General features: G+C 43.4%; 1 protein-coding gene across 2 annotated transcripts in view; it reads right to left on the bottom strand.

Annotated features, from left to right (window-relative positions):
- CRMP1 (collapsin response mediator protein 1) overlaps positions 1-22,294 on the bottom strand; it is a 53,568-nt gene that overhangs the window by 14,585 nt on the left and 16,689 nt on the right. The window contains exons 1-6 of one of the 2 annotated variants that reach the window (XM_075260611.1): positions 18,646-18,836; positions 7,066-7,154; positions 6,178-6,362; positions 2,422-2,586; positions 422-483; positions 108-188 (exon numbers count right to left, since the gene is read on the bottom strand). In XM_075260611.1, coding sequence (XP_075116712.1) covers positions 108-188; positions 422-483; positions 2,422-2,586; positions 6,178-6,362; positions 7,066-7,154; positions 18,646-18,684 — 621 coding nt within the window. In that variant the 5' untranslated portion in view covers positions 18,685-18,836. Of the gene's footprint in view, positions 1-107; positions 189-421; positions 484-2,421; positions 2,587-6,177; positions 6,363-7,065; positions 7,155-18,645; positions 18,837-22,294 lie in introns of those variants that run through there. The other variant, XM_075260602.1, reaches the window with a different exon arrangement.

The raw sequence follows: 22,294 nt of genomic DNA, 5'->3' as shown, positions 1-22,294 counted from the left end.
CAATAGATTTTTGCTATTTTTACTATATATTGGTTGTCTCCATATATTGTTGTTGAGGTGTGATATCTCTAGGTGTAGTTTAAGAAAACTTAATAAATCCCACTTACCTGAGCTATTAAATCTCCATTTTCGGCATGCACCATTATTACAGCACCATGTCCCTTGAGAAAGGTAAAGATTTCATATAGCTGTAAAGAACAAAAAAATAAATTTAGGCTAATGGATAATTGGAAGGATTAGCCTAGTCATGGCACAAATCCACTGAAAATGTGTAGTCTGGAGTTAGAAAGAGGACGAAATAGCGCCATTGTTGCTAGTGTGCTATGTTAGATTTTGCAGCTCAGCACAGACTCCAGTAAATATTCCCCTGACTATAAATCTTCCCCGGGATATTTTGAGCTGAAGGACATAGATACTGTACCTGGCTATCTGTCATTTGGTATAGATCTTTGTAGGCCATGTACACCTGAAATGAATTGACACCTATAAAGAGGAAAAGATGAAGCTCTGTTAGGTCTCTTAAAGGGGTTTTTCAGGATTTAAAGTGGATGACCTATCCTTAGGCTAGGTCACCAAGTAAAGATCAGTGGGGGTACAACACATGGTTACCTAGCCCATCAGCTGATTTCACTACTTAGCAAGCAGAGTGACGTACATTGTATAGTGGCTGTGCTTGGTAAGACAGCTCAGTCCCATTCACTTGAATGGGACTGAGTTGCAATCAGCCTATATGACCAATGAATGTGACGTCATATGATCTGTGCAGCGAATGTAGCACTCAGGGAGTACTGCTGCTGCTTTGAACAGCTACTACGTGGGAGTCCTAGATGTTTCCTAAGGTCATCAATTAAAGAGTCCCAAAAAAACCCTACGTGAAATCCCACAACAAAAAAAAACACTGTGGGAAAAACCATGGCAGCAACGCATCACAGTTCTTCCCGCAGCACTTTTGACAGAATGTTCACAGAGTTATCCTCTGCAGATTTTCTGCTTCAATGATACGTACAGGGTGTCCAGAAAGTAAGTACACAAAATGAAAGAGTTAACTTTAGCCGGTATATGAAGCGTTTTTTATTAATGAACATGTGATCGGAAATGCTGCAGGTAGACCGAGATGTAAGCCTGTAATTGTGAATGTAACAGTAATTCTTGTGGGGACATGTGAAGTCCATTGTGTACGCAACCCCTGTGCCAACCTGCGAAGAGCTGGTGAACCGTATCCAGGCTGTGTTCGTCGCAATGAGAGCCATGCCAGGAGTCTGTGAGTGGGTGCGTCAATCCATCTCCCGGCGTTGCACTGTTTGCATTGAGGCAGGTGGCCAGCACTTCCAGCAATTCTTGTAAATAAGTAACAGTGATTAAACTGATTCCCATTAAAGCGCTTTCTCTTCTTCGTTTCTCCTTCCACATGGCGCAGCGAGGGATAGGAAACTGACCACTCGGTCTACCTGCAGCGCCACAACCGTGCATTTTCGGTCACATGTTCATTAATATAAAACGCTTCATATACCGGCTAAAGTCCACCCTTACATTGTGTGTACTTACTTTCCGGACACCCTCTATAGAGAAAATGCTGGTATTTCTGTAGGTATAATTGACATGCTGTGATTTCCAAAACCACATGGGGCCCCTGACCTTAAACGACTTGAAAGGGAAACACTGGTGACAATAGGAGTTTTCCAATGTAATTGCTTAGTTTAATCCTTTCAATTCCAAAAGGAATACTCTTTTGTTTTATGGAGCACGTGGATGAGCTGCAGTCCTCATCACTATTGGTGAACACACTGGATCCACTTTGGCATTGTAGGACAGGATAACTGCAGTTCCCCAGGACTCAAATGGAGTTTGGTAACAGATCTCAAATTCTAAGTGACTTGTCCAACGTACATTTCATTGTAAGCCATGTGTGACTCCAATTCACCATCCTGGGTCAGGCAATCTGTTAGGGGGCATTCACACGGCGCTGACTCTGGCACGATAACTCGTGTAAGAATCAGCGCTGCAAAACAGAATCTCATTGACTTCAATGGGTTCCGTTTAACACGCATAACGCATTGAAATCAATGGGTTAAAAAGCGTCCCATTTGCAGCGCTGATTATTACGCGAGTTATCGTGCCAGAGTCAGCGCCGCGTTACTCCGTGTGAATGCCCCCTTAGGTGTTGGAGGACGGTAATGGCAGCAAAAGACAATACAGAGACCCCTCTAGCATACAGAGTTAAATTTCTAGCATGTAACACCTCAAAGCATGACGGGAGGGATAATTGTTAAGATCGCAGGATGTCTCACAATGCCTTATTCTTTGTGTCTATCTAAACAAGTTAGGCATTCGTCATTCTGATGTGAACTTGACTTTCCTGATTTTAAGTCACAGCATACTAAATACTGTAGTGATCGGCCACTGTATACCCTCAGTATATACCTTTGTCTTGCATCAGAATGTCCAGCTCCTCTCGGATCCCATCGTACCAGCTGGTGATGTCCACGTGGAGGGAGTAGTCACAGCAAGATTTGGTATCGGCCACTTCGTGCCATTTCTCAAATGAGGCCAAAATATTTGATCCAGGATCGGGAACCACATGGTCGACTAAAAGAAGAAATACATTACAGTAAGTCGTGCAAAGGACATGTGCACATAGTGCTGTAGTATGTTGCACAGTGTGTATACCGACAGTGTCACAGATACACTGAAAAGTATATTTTAAAGTATACAGAAGTGTATGTATAAGTCTGAGTGCCAGTAATAAAAATGGAGGTGCAACTCAACATCTGGTCAGTACTATAAAGTGCACATAATGCCTATATAGAAGCAGAGATAACCCAATTCCTATAAAGATTTTCCAGTTTCTGCCAATAAAGCGCAATATTTGATCTGGGTCCTTATGCGTCGCGACACAGGCCCGGGTCATGTGACATCCTTTACGTCATTGAAGATGGCCGACATCAGCGGTGAGTTCAGCGGAGCCAGGGATAGGTAAGTAACAGTGTTTTTTATGCTTGTATCCCCCTCAGTCTCCGATTATTAGTGCTAGTTCACACATGGGCAAAGGGGCGGATTTTGACAGCGGATTTCGCTTCAAAATCTGCCCCTTTACAATGGTGGTCTAGAGGCAGCACCCTCCTATGTCGGCTCATTCATTTGATGGTCGCGGCAGGCGGGTTTTGACCAGAGAGAGACGCGGCTCGCCGCGGCTCTCTCTGTGTCAAAACCCGCGCGGACGGTTCACATGTGAACTGACCCTTATACTCTGGGGTCTGAAAACACCCCAGAGTATAATAATTGTTCATGGGTGTCCACAATGGGACATAATACTGTGTGCAGGGGCCACTATGGGGCATAATACTGTGTGCAGGGGCCACTATGGGGCATAATACTGTGTGCAGGGGCCACTATGGGGCATAATACTGTGTGCAGGGGCCACTATGGGACATAATACTGTGTGCAGGGGCCACTATGGGGCATAATACTGTGTGCAGGGGCATCTATGGGGCATAATACTGTGTGCAGGGGCCACTATGGGGCTTAATAGCGCGTCCAGGGGGGCAGGGTGTCGGTCGGTCAGGCTCCTCATCATCGGTCTGGGGGGGGGCCCATGTCAAAAGTTCGCCACAGGGCCCCGCCATTACTAGTTATGCCACTGACTGTAAAATTTCAAGTTTCCAGACCTCAGTCATGTACTTGGAACTTTCATTGCCTCCTTCAGGACTACTGAGTATGCAGACCATGCTTGCGAACAGTTGGGCAGTGACATGTTGGAGAATGGCACAATGTCTACATCATATACAGGAGCATTGTTACCACAGGAATTCATGTAGTCACCATGTCCCCTCACGTATCTGCTCCGGCCTACCTCACACATTGTACACATGGCTGATATACCATAGACTACTGCTATATAATGCAGGTTCATGAGTCCTGGTGATTGATGGAGAGATAGGTATCTATGGTGGAGCTAGTAGGTGACATGTAATAGAGACGCTGGTGAGAGAGGAGAAGCCTGGACTGGTTGTTAATGGTGATTCAATATGGAGGCTGCACTGGCGCTGGTAATCCCTGCATATGACCTCCGTGCTATTTACTGGTCATGCTGAGTATAGGTTATTGGTCTCCACATCATGTGTATGGAGTTTAGTAATCTGTATGTGACCCCTCCATCTCAGGGCTGTATACTAGTCATACTGTATATATACACACAGTCCAGTCATATTAATGTGACCACTGCCTAATTTTGACGTCAACGTTAAATAACCAATCGCAGAAGGCACGTGTCATCAGCCATCTGGATGCACTCATCATTGTGGAAGGCACGATGGATCTACACAAGTATGCATCTATCCTTGCGGACCATGTTCACCCCTACATGTGAATTGTTTTTCCTCAGGATGATGGCATCTACCAGCAGGACAATGCAACGTGTCATAAAGCTCGCAGTGTGCATGCGTGGCTCGAGGAGCACCAGGATGAGTTTACCGTACTCCCTTAGCCAGCAAATTCCCCGGACTTGAACCGGATTGAGAATCTGTGGGACCACCTCGATTGGGTTGTTCGCCCCACAGATGCTCAACCGTGTAACCTAGCACAGCTGGCCACAGCACTGGAGTTGGCATGGCTCAACATCACAACATCCCCTCTCTTCCTGCACATCTCGCAGCGGTCCGCTCTGCCAAAGGTGGTTATTCTGGATTTTGAAAGGTGGTCAAATTAATGTGACTGGACTGTGTAGATGATCTGTATATGGCCCACATATTACTACCATATACTGGACATAAGGTCAGTACTGAACCCTGCTGTGTATTGGTTATTATCCCTCCCTACATATGGCGTCTGATAAACAATATACGACCTCTATATCAGCGCTGTATACTAAATCCTGTTTAGAGATATGGCAGTCTTCAGTTGGATGATGGTGTTCCTATAAAATCTCCACCCTTACGCTGGGTTCACACCTGCGTTTGGGGTCTCCGTTCTATGGTTTCCGTCTTCTGCATGCCAGAAGACGGAAACCATAGACCGGGTCCGGCCGTGAGCGGCGGTGAGCGTTTTAGGCTCTCCGCCGCGAAACCGGATTTTTTTATCCGGACACAGAGTACTGCATGTCCGACTCTGTGTCCGGATTATAAAACCCGGTTTCGCGGCGGAGAGCCTAAAACGCTCACTGCCGCGCACGGCCGGACAGCTTTCTCACCCATTCAAATGAATGGGTGAGAAAGTCTCCTGCAGGTTTCCGTCTCCTGCCTGTGTTTTAGGCAGGAAACGGAAACCTAAGTACGGAGTGCCGGGCCGCAGATGTGAACGAGCCCTTACCACATGGATACAGTTATAATGTGGCCAGTTTATACTCCATACTCATACATGAACTAGAGGGAAATTGGGTTTGTCATGTATGGGCCTCACTACACATCACTGCCCCCACATAAATACACAGGATTTGAAGGGTCCAACAATCTAGAAGGACTTCCAAATACCTAAAAACTCTGCACCTAAAGGTGGCCTTACATATTAGAGTAGGATCAACAGAACTCCCAGATTTTGGCAGGATGGGGCAACTAATTAAAGGGGTTTTCCCATCTCCTTGTTTCAGCAGTTTACATTATGTCTCTTCTTCTCACTTCTTGTATTTCTTCCCTTCACCCTCTCTCTGAACAGAACACTGCAGTATCACAACACTTATGCAGATCAGATAATATGCAGATGCTTGTACAGCAAGGACTGTGTTATCTGTGTGTTTACATAGAGAAATAACAAACTCGACTTTATCAGTAAAATGCAATTAACTGAACTGATTGTCCTGCCCAGCACTGAGGAAGTGATGTCACTTGTCCTATCTTACAGGTCCATGGTTATAGCAACGCTGTGTAAACAATGGGAGGAATAAGTTCACATAGCAGGCAAAAAAAGCAGCATTTCTAAAGCAATATATTTAGGAAAAGTCTTCAGTTTACATAAGCTACCAGTATAGATAGGATCCTTCAGATGGGACAACCCCTTTATTTTATATCTCATGTCCGGTCAACACTTATTTGGCCTGTGTCAGGAGGAAAAAGGATTTTTTGTTCTCAAAGTAGATAAGCCAGCATCAAAGGATACTGGACGCTAACAAAAGGAAGCGTAAAAAGACCCCAATATATGATAATACACAATGTATACACCACACATACATGTACTCAATGTACTCACTGATCATGGTGGTCCCTCCGGCTACGGCAGCTTTAGTTCCTTGGTAGAAATCATCAAGTGTGGTCATACCCAAGTAGGGCTTCTGAAGATATGTGTTCACATCGATTCCACCAGGAATGACCATACGTCCATTGGTTTCAATGGTCTTCACCCCACCAGGAACTATCAAATTCTCTCCAATTTGTCTAAATATTAACAAAACAAACAATCATAAATTGTCCTAATAACAACAAACACAGATCATGGAATGATGAACACTTAGCATAATGTTGTCTTCTCATTATACAAGTCCCCATGCCTCTTTTCTGTGGAGATGGATAGAATTTGGGCAGCATACAAGATGCTAACTTGACTTATATAGCAGCCCAATATTAGGAAGCATTAAAACTTAAAAAAACACCCTAAATAGTTTGGCACGCGTTAAATTTCCTCCTATAGGTTAGAAGAAATTGACCCCTAACTTGTTGTATAACTACAATACCAAGCACTTGTTAAAGGGGTTGTACAGGATAAAAATACTGATGGCCTGGAAAACCCCTTTAAATTTTACAACAGCTGGAAAGAAATGTGTTAAGAGAGTGATTCACATACACAGATGGATATGTGGCTAGATGGGAAGGCCTTTTTCTTTCTGTCCTCCAGGCTCATACATTTATATAGGACTACTGCAATACCAGACATGACCCACACACAGTTGTGGAGCTGTTTCTGGAAGAAAGCAGCCACACTACCTATTCCTGGACAACCCCTTTAATTGTTTCTCTTTTCTCTTGTTCTTGACAATGCCAGACCACTCATGTCCAGCTTGTACATTGTGCCATTGCTGAACTTCTCTAACATTTCTAACAAAGGATTACATAAGGACTCGATATGACAGTCAATACATACTTGATAAGGCCATCTTCGAGGTAAATATCGGCATAGAACGACTGGTCATCATTGACGATTCGCCCTCCTTTGATGAGGAGACGGTCACTCTGGAATCAAAGAGAATAACATTGAATGGAGGCTGAATCTGATATCTCATGAAAAATATAACCTATGATAATAAGTACTTGATATTACTTAAAGGGATCCTATCATTAAAACACAATTTTTTTTGACTAACATGTAGGAATTAGTCTTCTCCTACCTTTAGATGTCTTCTATACGCCGCCGTTCGGTAGAAATCCCGGTTTTCGTCGGTATGCAAATGAGTTCTCTCGCAGAACTGGGGACGGGCCCCAGCGCTCAAACAGCACAGGGGGCGTCCCCAATGCTGCGAGAGAACTCTCCAGTGCCGCCTCCATCTTCTTCAGGAACGGCCTCTTCATGCGTCTTTTTCCAGCGCTGGGGGTCAAACTTATAGGCCTTGGGCATAGCCGACTGCGCATACCCACGGCCACAAGAAAGATGGCCACTTACACAGTAAGTAAACGGCCAGTTTCTTGTGGACTGTGGGCATGTGCAGTCGGCTCTGCCCTAGGCCCGAAGTCTAGAAGTTTGACCACCCGTGCTGGAAAAAGACGCGTGGAGAGGCCGATCCTGAAGGTGGAGGTGGCACTGGAGAGTTATCTTGCAGTATTGAGGACGCCCCCAGTGCTGTTTGAGCACTGAGGACCGCCCCCAGTACTGCGAGACAACTCATTTGCATACTGACAAAAACTGGGATTTCTACCGAACGGCGGCGCGGAGAAGACATCTAAAGGTAGGAGAACAATAGCCTTTCTTAAGGCTATTCCTACGTGTTAGTCACAAAAAATTGTGTTTTGATGATAAAATTTAATGTATGTTATGGACAAAGCCACAAGTGTTAGGCAGCATTCACACTGAGTAACGCTGGCGTTTTTTGTGCTTATTTTGGCACGTAGCGCCACGTAAATGCCGCGTAAGCGCTATTTTGCGGTCGCGTTGTACGGCGCAAACGTGGCGTTTACGCGGCGCTACGTGCCAAAATAAGCACAAAAAACGCCAGCGTTACTCAGTGTGAATGCTGCCTAAGGCTACATTCAGATGACCAAGGTGCAAACGGTCATGGAAAACGTCTGTTTTGCACGTATACATTACAGTGTATGCAAAGTTCAGTAAGAAAATAGGACAAAAATAAGACATGACCTTTATTTTAATGGTCAGTTACAATGCTCATGTGAATAGCTCCATTCACTAACATCTGCCATGTGACATCCGTGGATATGTTAAGATTTGACCCTCATCTTCTCCCAATTTCCACTGTCATTCGACCTTTAACACTGACCCGGCTACTAATTTTCTTTTATCTACTGTTTTCTTTAGGGCACAGACTATATATGGGAGTACCTTGCAGAAAGATCTGTACATTGGCAAGGGGACTAAGGTAAATACAAGGTCTCCTTTAATACCCTGAGGACCGATGACTAGAAAGCATCCTCATCATGCCAGTCACATAGGCACAGCAGGTATACCTCTGTGATCACAGTGGGGCTAACAAGTGTAATAAACAGTTACAATACCACTCTGGCGGGACGATCAGAACAAGCTATCATCTCTGCCCTAACCCTTTGGGTGCATTCACACTGAGTAAACGCTAGCTTATTCTGAACGTAAAACACGTTCAGAATAAGCGGCGTCTAAAGCAGCTCCATTCATTTCTATGGGAGCGGGGATACGAGCGCTCCCCATAGAAATGAATGGGCTGCTTCTTTCACTCCGTGCAGTCCCATTGAAGTGAATGGGGAGTGCCGGCGTATACGGCAAGCTCTGCTCATGCCGGAGCGTACACGCCGGCACTCCCCATTCACTTCAATGGGACTGCATGGAGTGAAAGAAGCAGCCCATTCATTTCTATGGGGAGCGCTCGTATCCCCGCTCCCATAGAAATGAATGGAGCTGCTTTAGACGCCGCTTATTCTGAACGTGTTTTACGTTCAGAATAAGCTAGCGTTTACTCAGTGTGAATGCACCCTTTGGGTGCATTCAGACTACGTAACGCCGGGCGTGTATGAGAGCCGTACACGCCGGCATTACGGCAGACTGCCGAACACTTCCCATTCACTTCAATGGGAGCGCTCGTAAACTGAAGTCTGTCTGCACCCTTTGACTGCAATGATCAATGCTGAAGTCACCATAAATACAGCCCACGAATCAATGAAAGACTTAGAGCAGTTTGACTTTTTGTCATAGTATACTGTAGATCTATGCCAGTACATTTTAGGTAAAAAAATAAAATGCTAAATTTAAAAAAAAGAAAAGAAAAAAGACGTTAAAAAATGTCAAGTTAATTCAGCATAAAAGTCCAAATAAACTTGCATTTATTACAAAAAATAAACATCAAATAATAAAAAACTAGGGGCCACACGGTGGCTCAGTGGTTAGCACTACAGCCTTGCAGCGCTGGAGTCCTTGGTTTGAATCCCGCCAAGGGCAAAAAAAAAACCATCTGCAAGGAGTTTGTATGTTCTCCCCGTGTTTGCATGGATTTCCATCCCATATTCCAAAGACATACTGATAAGGAAAAATGTACATTGTGAGCTCTATGTGGGGCTCACAATCTACATAAAAGAAAAAATAATAAAAAACTATTGCATATTTGCTTTTTGCTTATTTTTTCAGATAAAAAATTTAATATACATGTTACAAAACTCAATATCTACATAAAGCACAACACATCCTGAAAAAAACACCCGACAAATACATCTACGTAAAACAAAACAAAAAAAAACTGCACAAATCCACAGAGAAAAACAAAAAACAAAAATTGACTTGGCCCTCAAGGGGTATAAATCCACATGCCATCCCCAATGCTTCTGTTAATAATAGATTTTTTTGTTTATGGCACATTTTAGAACGTTCTATGATCTAAGGTATGGAACTATTACATTTTCACAAACATTTATCCAATTTACGCAAATTTGTAGTAACATAAATGTAAGTAACATCTACTGTGCATAAGTAACATTCAGAGCTTGCAGGAAACAATACCATCAGAGAACAAGGCTGCTCCAGGGACATGATCTACTTTTTCATCATAGGTAATGTCACATGAGGTCTTATAGGATAAATTAGATCTCTACAATTTCAGGTGGCAAACTTGAAACTTTTTTCTGTAAATTGTTCTGAAAATGTCAAATCTTCCTCTAAATTAATGTGATAAAATACACAGAAATCATACAGCAGAAGGCACAGCTCCCAAATTTTTGGTGTACAGCTGAAACTAAAACGAAGCAAATTTGCAAATAGTGTTGGCCTAAATCTCTCTAAGGGTGCATTCAGACTACGTAACGCCGGGCGTGTATAAGAGCCGTACACGCCGGCATTACGGCAGACTGCCGAACACTTCCCATTCACTTCAATGGGAGCGCTCGTAACAGCGGCGTTTACGAGCGCTCCCATTGAAGTGAATGGGAAGTGTTCGGCAGTCTGCCGTAATGCCGGCGTGTACGGCTCTCATACACGCCCGGCGTTACGTAGTCTGAATGCACCCTAAGGGAGCCTTCACTCGAAGTTTACGCTCCGCTCATTCTGAACGTAAACTAGTTCAGAGTGAGTGGCGTAAAAAACAGATCCCATTGACTTGAATGGGTGCCGGCAGTCACACGTATCACATTGAAAGCAATAGGTAAAAAAGCCTCCCATTGATTTCAATGGGGAGCACGCCCATGCATGCCGACACCCATTCAAGTCAATGGGATCTGTTTTTTACGCTGCTCACTCTGAACGAGTTTACGTTCAGAATGACCGGAGCGTAAGCTCTGTGTGCAGGCTCCCTAAGACTGAACTACTGCTGTTTCCACCATCTAATAGATCTGTCCCTGATATATCCATTGCAGTCTCAGGCCTTACTATAACTCCTAGGCAGCATGCCCGCTGCCTTGGGGTCATGTTTGACTCAGACCTTTCCTTCATCCCTCAAATTGAATCACTTGCACGTTCATGTCACCTCCACCTCAAAAACATCTCCAGAATACCCCTTTTCCTTACCAGAGATACACTAAAGACACTTATTGTCTCTCTGATTCATTCTCGCCTTGACTACTGTAACTCCTTACTAATCGGTCTTCCCCTCACTAATCTCTCCCCTCTACAATATATTCTGAATGCAGCGGCCAGGCTCATCTATCAGGCTAGATGCTACAGCGAAGCCTCGGGTCTGTGCCGGTCACTACACTGGCTGCCTATTCATTATAGAATAAAATATAAAGTTATCACCCTCATCCACAAGGCTCTCCATAATGCCGCACCTCCATACATTTCCTCCCTCATCTCTGTCTATCGCCCAACCGTGTTCTCCGTTCACTGAATGACCTAACACTTACATCCTCTATTATCAGAACGTCACACGCTCATATACAAGACTTCTCCCGAGCTGCACCACTTCTCTGGAATGCTCTACCCCGGACAATCAGATTAACTCCCAATTTCTACAGTTTCAAACACAAACTAAAGATACATCTTTTCAGACAGGCCTATCCCAATTCCTAATGTAAACCCTTCCGTACCGTCATTAGAATCCCCAAAATCTGACCCTCTGTACTTAATCCTACAAATTGTACAGCACTGCGGAATATGTTGGTGCTACATAAAAATTATTATTATTATTAGCCTACCATCACCAAAATTACATAATGTTTTAGGGGAGGTTAGTGATTGAGAATGAGCATATCTTATTTGGGTCAAAGTACTGCTGCCAAGAAAATCAACTTTTCATCTGAATGCAAATGAGTTCTTTGGTGCACTCAGGGTGTGGCCACACCTCCTTGACAAATTTATATGTCTCCGTGGTATCAGACTACAAATAAACCCTGCGTAGTCTGACCTTGCAGTCTTACTCTCTTCCATCTGTTCCCTACTTCTTACTAACCTTCTGAATAGATGTTAACAAAAAGTAGATGGAGGGGAGCATGACTGTGGCATGGAAACACATTGGTTAAAAAAAAAAATGTCTCTTTTTAGCAACAGTACTAATTCAATAACACAGCTGCTTCAGAGCAGTAATTTTCACAGAGTATTTGCTTTATTATCTAACAACTGCCATGGATCAATGAAGGGATTCTTAGAACACCAACAAATTATGTAATGGTTATAATACAATCCCTTATATACCCTGTTTTCCCGAAAATAAGACGGTGTCTTATATTAATTTTTGCTCCCAAAGATGTGCCATGTCTTATTTTTAGGGGGTGTCTTATTTTTTTCAAAGAAGAATTCACATATATTGCTAAATATAAAAATTAACATTTATTAAATACTGTACAGTATAAAAATATTCTTATACATTTGCAGAGCAGGCGATTTTGGACACAGGGATACCTAACATGTACGGTATGTGTTTCACAGTATTTACATACTTTTATATGTGTTCTAGGGAAATGGGTTGATTTGAATTTTTAATAATAATAATAATATATATATATATATATATATATATTTATTTATTTATTTATTTATTTATTTTTCTTTTTTTGCATTTATTAACCCCCTGCAATAAATTACAGACAGGCAACCTGCCTTCAAAAGAAATGACGATTTTTTGCAATGCAATTGCAAAGGTCTTATCACTATTGCAATGCATTGCATTAGTGATCAGACCTTTGCAATTGCATTGCATTGCAAAAAAATCGTCATAGAGCAGCATAGAGCAGCCTGCAAAAGAAAAGCACTGCAGACAGGCCGGGGAGCCTTTACAGGGCTCCCAGCTATCATGCCAACGTGACGTCGGCCCTGGAGCATGCTCCAGGTGCCGGCGATCACTGGCGCCAGATGGGTTAATGCCCACGGTCGGTGTGGGCACCGACCGGAGGCATTAGCGCTGGATGTCTGCTGACACCAGCAGACACCAGGCGGCTATGGCGGCCGCCCGACTCCCGGGTGGCCGGCATAGTTAAACACCCAGCAGGATATGCCGGGTGTTTAACTATGCCGGCCATCCGGGAGTCGGGCGGCCGCCATAGCCGCCTGGTGTCTGCTGGTGTCAACAGACATCCAGCGCTAATGCCTCCGGTCGGTGCCCACACACGTCGGTGCCGACATGCCGATTAACCCCCCACTTGCCGGCTACTTCCATTCATTTCTATTCACTACGTCTTACTTTCGGGGGAGCGCCTTATATTAGGCAAGGCAGCAAAATGTCTGCCATGCCTTACTTTCAGGGTACGTCCTATTTTCGGGGAAACACGGTAGTCTTGCAGCTTTGCCTTAAGCCTAACTCTCCTCAGTATAGCAAATATTCCATGCCTCACCATGTTACATTATATTGTAGTAGGAAAGCATTGGATGGTTTGTCGTAAAGAGCTTAATAATAATAATAATGTTATTTATATAGCGCCAACATATTCCGCAGCGCTGTACAATTTGTAGGGTTCGAGTACAGACAAAAAAGATACATTACAAAGAAAGTAATTTCATACAATGGGACTGAGGGCCCTGCTCACAAGAGCTTACAATCTATGAGGTAGAGGGGGTGAAACAAGAGGTAGCAGGGGCGGCATTGCTTATGCAGAGGTCAGACAATGTTGTAAAAGAGGTTACTGTCATTACATAAACATAAAACTGTATGAGCGGTCACCAGTCGCGTCCTTTAACATGTGGATGGAGCTTGGACCTATAAAGTTAGCCTGAAATTGCATCATATCATGTGGGGAAATGTGGGAGGTGGAATGGAGAAGGGTTCATTTTAGGGATTCTAATGACGGTACGGAAGGGTTTACATTAGGAATTGTGATAGACCTGTCTGAAAAGATGTGTCTTTAGTTTGCGCTTGAAGTTCTAGAAATTGGGAGTTAATCTGATTGTCTGGGGTAGAGCATTCCAGAGAAGTGGTGCAGCTCGGGAGAAGTCTTGTATACGAGTGTGGGAGGTTCTGATAAACATATAGCTGGGATGATTTAGGAAAACCTGCACTCGCAGGGGGTTGGACCCGATGGCCCTTGAGGTCCCTTCCAACTCTACCATAAGAAATAAGAAATAAGAAAGGATGTAAGTGTTAGGTCATTGAGTGAACGGAGAGCACGGGTTGGGCGATAGACAGAGATGAGGGAGGAAATGTAGGGAGGTGCAGCATTATGGTCATTTAGGAGATAAGTGGGATAGGTATGGAAAATGACCAAGGATAAGAAAAAGAAGTCATGTGAAGAGTAGATTAAGGAAGTTGGAAAGGAAAGACATGGGAGAAGACCAGGGGAGAGAATGTGAAGAGTTAATTAGGAATTAGTAGAGGAGAGGAATAAGGACAACATGAAGTGAGAACCTCAAGAGGTGATTTACAGAAGGTTCACACCAGTGTTTCATCTCCGATATCCAGGTCAGTCGGGGGACCCAAACAATGGAGAAGCAGACCACTAAAATAAGGTTTACACACAGACAATGATGGAATTCATTGACTTTAATGGAATTTGTTGGGTGTACATAATTTTTAGACTGAAACTGGCAGAGGAAAAATTCCACCGTCCACCATATGGCTATACGGCGGTATACATCACAGCTGTTTTGTCCAAGTAACAGTATACATCAGGCTCTTTTTCTCTGACAGAAGGCTTAAACCCAATGTGCACAGAGCCTTAGGGTGATTTACTATTATTTGATGCCCATTAGCAGACCACAGAGGAGAGAACTACAATATCTTTTATCTGGAATCCACATGGCTTATCCGCTTTTTATTCCATATTTTAATTCAGGAATAATAAATCTGATTATATTTATACGATATTCTGATTGCCACAAACTAAGCAGATTACTATTAAAATGTATGAATGGAAATGAGACGACTAAAGGACAGAATATCAAATCTGAATCCAATTTTCATTTCCACATATAAATTACAGATTTCAGCCTGTACATCATTAGATATTCCCATTATATCCTCCAACTAGCAGATTCTTAAAGGAGATGCATCATCTACTACAAAGTTTTATAGATTTTCTCTATAACCATCTTAGTGGTAACATCTGTTGTCTTAGGCAGATGCCAATGGATACGACCAGGAATGAAGGAACTTTCTATGGTCCGGGACTTGTTAGAAATCCAGCCATGAGGGGCAACATGGTGGCTCAGTGGTTAGCACTGCAGCCTTGCAGTGCTGGAGTCCTGGGTTCGAATCCTGCCAGGAACAACATCTGCAAGGAGTTTGTATGTTCTCCTCTATGACATACATCTGTATGTCATAGACAGAGCTCAGTCACAGCTTGCTCATGGACATGGGCATTTGTGGATGTGCAGTGCCAGGAATGTGTCTGACTCCATGGCATTACACACAGCATTGGCACTGCAGTGACAGTCTATACGCCGCCTCTCAATCTGACACCCTACTGCTCAGCATGTTACACCAGATCCTCCTGCTTGTGTTTTCTCAGTTGTAACTGCAGATGACATGTAATAATGAAGGTGATAATTTATTATAATATGTGCAGGCACTCCGCCTCAGCGCCTTGGGCTTCAGCAAACCCTGAACACGGCGCCGTTCGCACACTGGCAATGCTCTGTAGGTCAATGAATTATAGTGAGAAGGATCAATAGGGAATTATTGGTCTGTCCAGATTTCTAACCCACAAGGATGGAAAGCACAGCATGAAACGGGTCAGATGGCAATGTATTATCAATACACATCTGAGATATACTGCTGACAACCCAGACTGGAGGACTATAAAAATGTACAGAGTAAAATATCAATGTCCTTTATGGGGTCTGAATAGATTGTTTTTACGAGGTCAGAAGGGATTTTTATTTTTATAGTCCCTTAGGGAACCATTCAGGCTCTAGTGTGAATACATATGATGTCCATTATAGTAAAAAATAACAATAATTTATTGATAGGAATATTTTTGTGCATTTACAGGCTCCTGATTAAGCTTATTCATAATGTCTATGTGGACTGTGTATTAGTGACCACATAAGTAACACATGGGTAATGCTTGTTCACACTCGTACGATAGATGACAGGTAAGTCAAGCAAGTGCACTTAGCGTTCTGTCACTGCCATTCACATGAGTTGGAAGAGATGGAAAAAGCTGAGTGCGCCGCTTTGTAGCACGCCATGAAAGCGGCTATCTAGACAAGAAGCCCCTAGTGTATGTATGGGGGAACAAGAGGTCAGCCCCTCACCAATCTAGCTGACAGGTCATAAAAGCTCTAATGTACAATCCATTGACAACCTATATAAAGGAGTATTGCCATGTAAGACCCATGCGGTATACCGCCAGTCTATGTTATACAAAAATCAGTCAATAAAATAGAGGTAAAATCTGTAATGTAGACAGAATATAAGGTCCAAGACTCAGTAAGTTACACCCAGTGCTGAAGATCACAAATAATACAGTATATACCGCTAAATGGTATATATATACAAATACCCAAACTGATAAAGCTATAAAGTGGAAAAAGTTAAACAAAGTGAAAATATAATCTAAAGAACTGTTCTATAACTATAATGCAAACTAATATGCATGGTGTCACCAAAATAGGGTCAATGATAGTAAATATCATAGAAGTATAACCTTAAGCAAAGTATCACCTGTACAAGAGTGACCCTAATGTCCCTATGTATGCCTGGCATCTGGTACTTCAGGGAATATTCTATTTAAATAATAGTTGAGATAGATAGAGTAATGATAGACATAGATAGATAGATAGATAGATAGATAGATAGATAGATAGATAGATAGGAGATAGACAGATACAGTATAACAGATAGATAGAAAGATAGATGATAGATAGATAGATACTGTATAAAAGATAGATAGATAGATAGATAGATAGATAGATAGATAGATAGATAGATACTGTATAACAGATAGATAGATAGATAGATAGATAGATAGATAGATAGATAGATAGGAGATAGATAGATAGATAGATAGATAGATAGATAGATACTGTATAACAGATAGATAGATAGATAGATAGATAGATAGATAGATAGATAGATAGATAGATACTGTATAACAGATAGATAGATAGATAGATAGATAGATAGATAGATAGATAGATACTGTATAACAGATAGATAGATAGATAATAGATAGATAGGAGATAGATGATAGATATGAGATATGGATGGATGGATAGATCTGAATCAAGTCACTTATTGACTGTAATGACTTACTCATGCCTACAATTTAGAGTACATAATGGAAAACTATTGGGAGTGTCAGACTATATAAGGTACGTGTATAACAAGTATATCTACACTAATAAAAAAAAACAATATGTGATTACATTGAATGAACTCATAAAAAATAATCCAAACTGGCACATTTAATTGCAATAACATATCATATTTGTATACACACACACTTATCTGTCTATCTACATATAACATAGAGAAAGAAAGGTAGAGATGAACTACATAGAATTAACAAAGAAAGAAAGATCTGAATCTGTTCACATATTAACTGTATCTGATTCTGGACACATGCCTACAATTAGGGGGGTGGGGGAATTATTGGGAGTGTCAGGCTGTATAGGGCACAGGTTTAACAAGTATATCTACACTAATAAAAAAAAACAATATGTGATTATATCCGATTGTTGAAACAGAAACTAAATTTCAATGAAATATCATTTAGGATAGCTTCTCTAAAACAAAATATAGACAGACAGATAGATAGATACTGTAGACAGATACATAGAAGATAGATAGATAGATAGATAGATAGATAGATAGATAGATAGATAGATAGATAGATAGATATGAGATAGATAGATAGATAGACAGATAGATATTGATAGATAGACGATAGATATTGTTTCTATGTACATGTAACACCGACTTGACCTCCAAATGAACAATACAATCCCTCACACGCGAATCATCCCCCTATCTGACAAGCCTATTCTGTGCTGTGTCTGCAGCCAGTCCTATTACTGCCCGTACAGTGAGCATGGCTGCTCTGCTATGTATTCATAGTGACATGTATTAAAGGGACAGCCAGTCTATTCATCAGGAGGAGCCATTGTCCACACCGCCATTGATCCCCCCACTTCAATAGCTCTGCATGAGGTGGTGCCAGGATATATGTGGGGGTGTAGTCTGTGTCATGGCTATTCTGTCTGTATAATAAGAGGTGCTATTTATATTACACTCCAATTATAAGTATAAGTCTAGGCGAGACTGATCGCTGAATACACTGTGCCAGATCTATAGGCAGACCAGACAAAAGAATAGTGTACATAGAATCCTGTCTGCCTATATACTCTTAGTATACCCAGCCCTGGATGTTATTGTACATTGCTGTATGTTCTATATACAGACATTATTGATGGGTCTAGGGGTGTATATAATAGATGCACAGCTTAGTGAGCGTGCAATGTATATTATAGCACATTGTAAATGCAGAGGGCATGGACCCCCCCCCCCCCCCTGTCACATTTATTGCCCCCCCAGGAGGCCCCCACAATGACCTGACCAGTGTCCCCCATTCATCTTGTGCAATGCATGCATGCAGCCAGCATCTCTAACAAAGGGACAGCGCCTGGTGCTGAAATCTCCCAGCTCCCCCACCCCCAGCCCCATCTTCTTACCGTGATGTGAGGGATGCTCTTCTTCCCCTGGTAAGACATGATTTATCTGGCAATGCAAGCAGAAGCTAAAAAAAATGCAGGAAGTTCCTTGTACAGAAAAATAGGTTATTTAAAAATAAATCTATATGTGCCAGCTTATCAGCTGCAGTGATGCAAGGCAGAGCCTGCCCTGGAGATTGCACACAGCTCCTCCTAGAGGCGGCTGGACGTCACTACATCTTCCTCTACTAAGCTCAGCCCAGGAAGCTCTCACTAAGCAGCTCCATGATCACACAAGCTGCTGCTGCCAATAACAAGGCCTCTGCTCCCTGCATGCATGTAGATGGAAAGAACCGACACTGCAAGCTGGATAATATGCAGTGCATCATACATTGCCTGTCTATAGTGTATAGATCATTGAGCATGACATGTGTACATACATTATACATCAGTCAATAAGGGCGGACAAACAAACATGCCAATATCTGACTATTATAGGAGATGTATGTATAGAATAATTCCTCACATTGATATCTGTAACTCACTAACAGGATTCCATGCTTCAATCCGTCTCCTATGCATCAGGCAGATTGATACTTCAGTCCAGACACTAGTCTATGTCGCTCTTTGCACTGGTTATCCACTCTTGTAGAATAAATCTAAAGCTATTCTTTTAGTTTACAGTTTATTGCACCATACTTTACTATACTTTGTTTTTTATATCCCTCCACCAAACCACGACCAAGACAAAGACTTCTCCCATGCTGCACCCATTCTGTGGATTTCGCTACCTGGGTCCATTACACGATTTTCATAACTTCTCAGACAACCATTTACCAGAGCATGCAATTGTAGAGGTAGGGGGCACTGTCTTTTAGTATGAGGCACCTCCTGCCAGGATAGGGTTACATATAGGAGAGGCAATGTTGGCCTCTAGTTCAACAATGCAACACCTGAAAATACCGAGGCTCTGGGTATGTTAGCCGTGATGGGTTGGTAGACAGAGCCTGCAAGTCCACACAGATAAAACTGCTGGAGCTGAGGCAGCGCCACCTACTGGATCCTCAACACACCTGATTTATACCACTCCAGTCTTGACTCAACTATGTTTGCACACAGCTTTTCCTACTTATATACTGCTCAGAGAGAAGTCTGCAGCTTGTCACAGCTCATAGTAAGGGTAAGTAGTGAGTGTACTAGATGCTTCTGTTTTTTGCTGATGGGACGTTAGGCTAGGGTCACATCTGCACAGAGGACTTTTCTCTCTGCCAGTTTCAGTATAACGGCAGGCACCCAACAGACACCTGGTGGACCACATTATAGCCTATTGGGTCCATGCGTTTCTACAGGTGACTGCTGTTATATCAGTCCAGCTCTTCACATTCAGGTCCCCCAGTGGATTCGAACAATGGTGACCCGTGTGCAGATGTGAACCTAGCCTTAGTAATAGACAGTAAGCTGCTTCTCTTTTTCTGTGTCAGGGATATTTTTAGCTAAATCATACCTTGGATTTGGAGTCCATTATTCCGGGATCTCTTATATTATGGTCTCTTGGTTATTTGTTTGCTATTTTACAATTACATCTGGCAGAATTACATGTAAAGAAACCAGTAGTAGTAATAATGGATAGAAGGGGCAGACTGCTGTTTATTGTACACACACCCCTGCCTCAGACAGAAATACAAAATGTGCTTCAGCCATTAGTAGCAGAAAAACTGATAGGACACCATGTATGATGGCTTATACAGCCACAGAACTGACTTCCCATCAAGAACCTGTAACTTTTATCTCTCACTCTTGCATTGTCCATGTCAACACATGGGACTAGTTCCCTGGACAAAACTAGCACCATGTACCTACTGTGTTACTGCTACTATTCCAGTCACCTTACTTGTAGGGTTGAGCGACTGGGATTGGAAAATATCAGATCCCGATCGGCGATCGAGTAAATTTCACGATCGCGTTCCAATACCGCTTAAAAAATATCGGGAACGGAATTCCCGCTCAACTTACCTGCACAGAAGTGCTGCCGCTGCCGCTCCCTGTTCTTCTCGCTCCTCTTCTTTCTCCTTCACATGCCTTCAGAGCGCCATGCACGCCCCTGCCTCCCTAGGCTAGTGTTAGAAATGCTGGGAGAAGGTGGGGCTTGTGGATTAGGAGAGTGTGGTTGGATACTGGGAGGGGAGACCTGAGTGATACACTCACGTCTCCCCGCCCACACTCTCCTAAGCCCTGCCTACTCCCATCATCTCTAACAGTAGCCTAGGGAGGTGGTGGCGCACGGCACTCTGAAGGCATGTCAATGAGAGAGGACCGGACCGAGAAGAATGGGGAGCAGCAGTGGCAGCCGATCTGTGCAGGTAAGCGAACACCAGGGGGGCTAAGTAGCCGGGGGATTTTTTTATGCTTAAACGGGTTTTATTAAAGATTTTTCAATAAAATACAGAACGAACAAAAGAAATACAGTCGAGCAATAATGCAAGAGCATACAAATCAGCGGACAGGGAAGCCAAAAAGACCCCCCTCCGCACAAACCAAATACAGCCCAACAAGAGAAAGAAAAGGAAAACAAGAGAGGGACACAGAACAAACAAACAAACACAAGACAAATACGGAGAAACAACAAGTAAGACAAGAAAAGCCAGGAAAAGAAGGAGAAAGAAAACAGACGGCCAAGCGACACTCAAGCGAAAGCAGAAGAGAAGGCAGATGATTCCTGGAACATAACCCAGGGACGCCATCGAAGTTCAAACTTGGGATAAGCGGGAGAGTCTTCCGCCACCAAAGTCTCCATCCGCTGAATAAGAAGGAACTCCTGGAGGAAGTCAAGCATGGAGGGGGGAGTAGGGCTGCACCAGCGTCTAGGAATAACAGCCCTGGCGGCCGTGAGAAAGTGCCCCAGAAGGTCCTTCTTAATCTCCGACAGACGGCCAGGAATGACCGACAGAAGTGCCAGCTGAGGAGAGACAGCCACCGAGCGCCCACTGACCCTGGAATACAAAGAAAACACCGCATCCCAGAAGGGGCGCAGAACGTCACAATCCCACCAAATGTGCAGCATAGTACCCCAGCGGAACCACAGCGCCAACATGAGTTCGAAACAGCAGGAAAGATCCTATGAAGAAGCACTGGACACCTATACCACCGGGACAGAATCTTATAATTCCTCTCCTGAGCGCTACACGGGAGGGCCATCTTGTGAGAGAGCAGGAAGGACCTGTCCCAATCCGCAGATGACAGACTCACAGGAAGATCGGCATTCCAGGCGGCAACGTATGAGGGGAGTTCCGCTGTGACATCCGAGAGGAGCACGTCGTACAACAGTGAAAGGGCACGAGGAGGGGAGGACCGTCGCCCGACATAGGACTCCAAAGCCAAGGCAGGAGAAGAGAGGCGAGAAGTGAGCGAGAACCGCTGCAGAAAAGATCGAAGCTGGGCATACTCCAACCAGGAGAGGCGCAAGTCGGGGTGAGAGCTACATAGCTGGGCAAAAGGAAGGAGCGGGGAATCGCCTGCCACCTCCTGAAGACAGGTACAATCCAATCTGTCCCAACAAAGGAACCGATCAACCAAACAGCCAGGAGGGAACATAGGGTTGTCAAAGAGGGGAGTCAACGGGCCAAACGGCCAGAGGAACAAACCAAATCCCACACTTTCAGGAAATGCGAAG

The sequence above is a fragment of the Leptodactylus fuscus genome, chromosome 1 (genome assembly GCF_031893055.1).
Source record: "Leptodactylus fuscus isolate aLepFus1 chromosome 1, aLepFus1.hap2, whole genome shotgun sequence".
Taxonomy (NCBI): Eukaryota; Metazoa; Chordata; class Amphibia; order Anura; family Leptodactylidae; genus Leptodactylus; species Leptodactylus fuscus.
The sequence above is the reverse complement of the archived record's forward strand: the minus strand, read 5'-3'. Positions and strand labels throughout refer to the sequence as shown.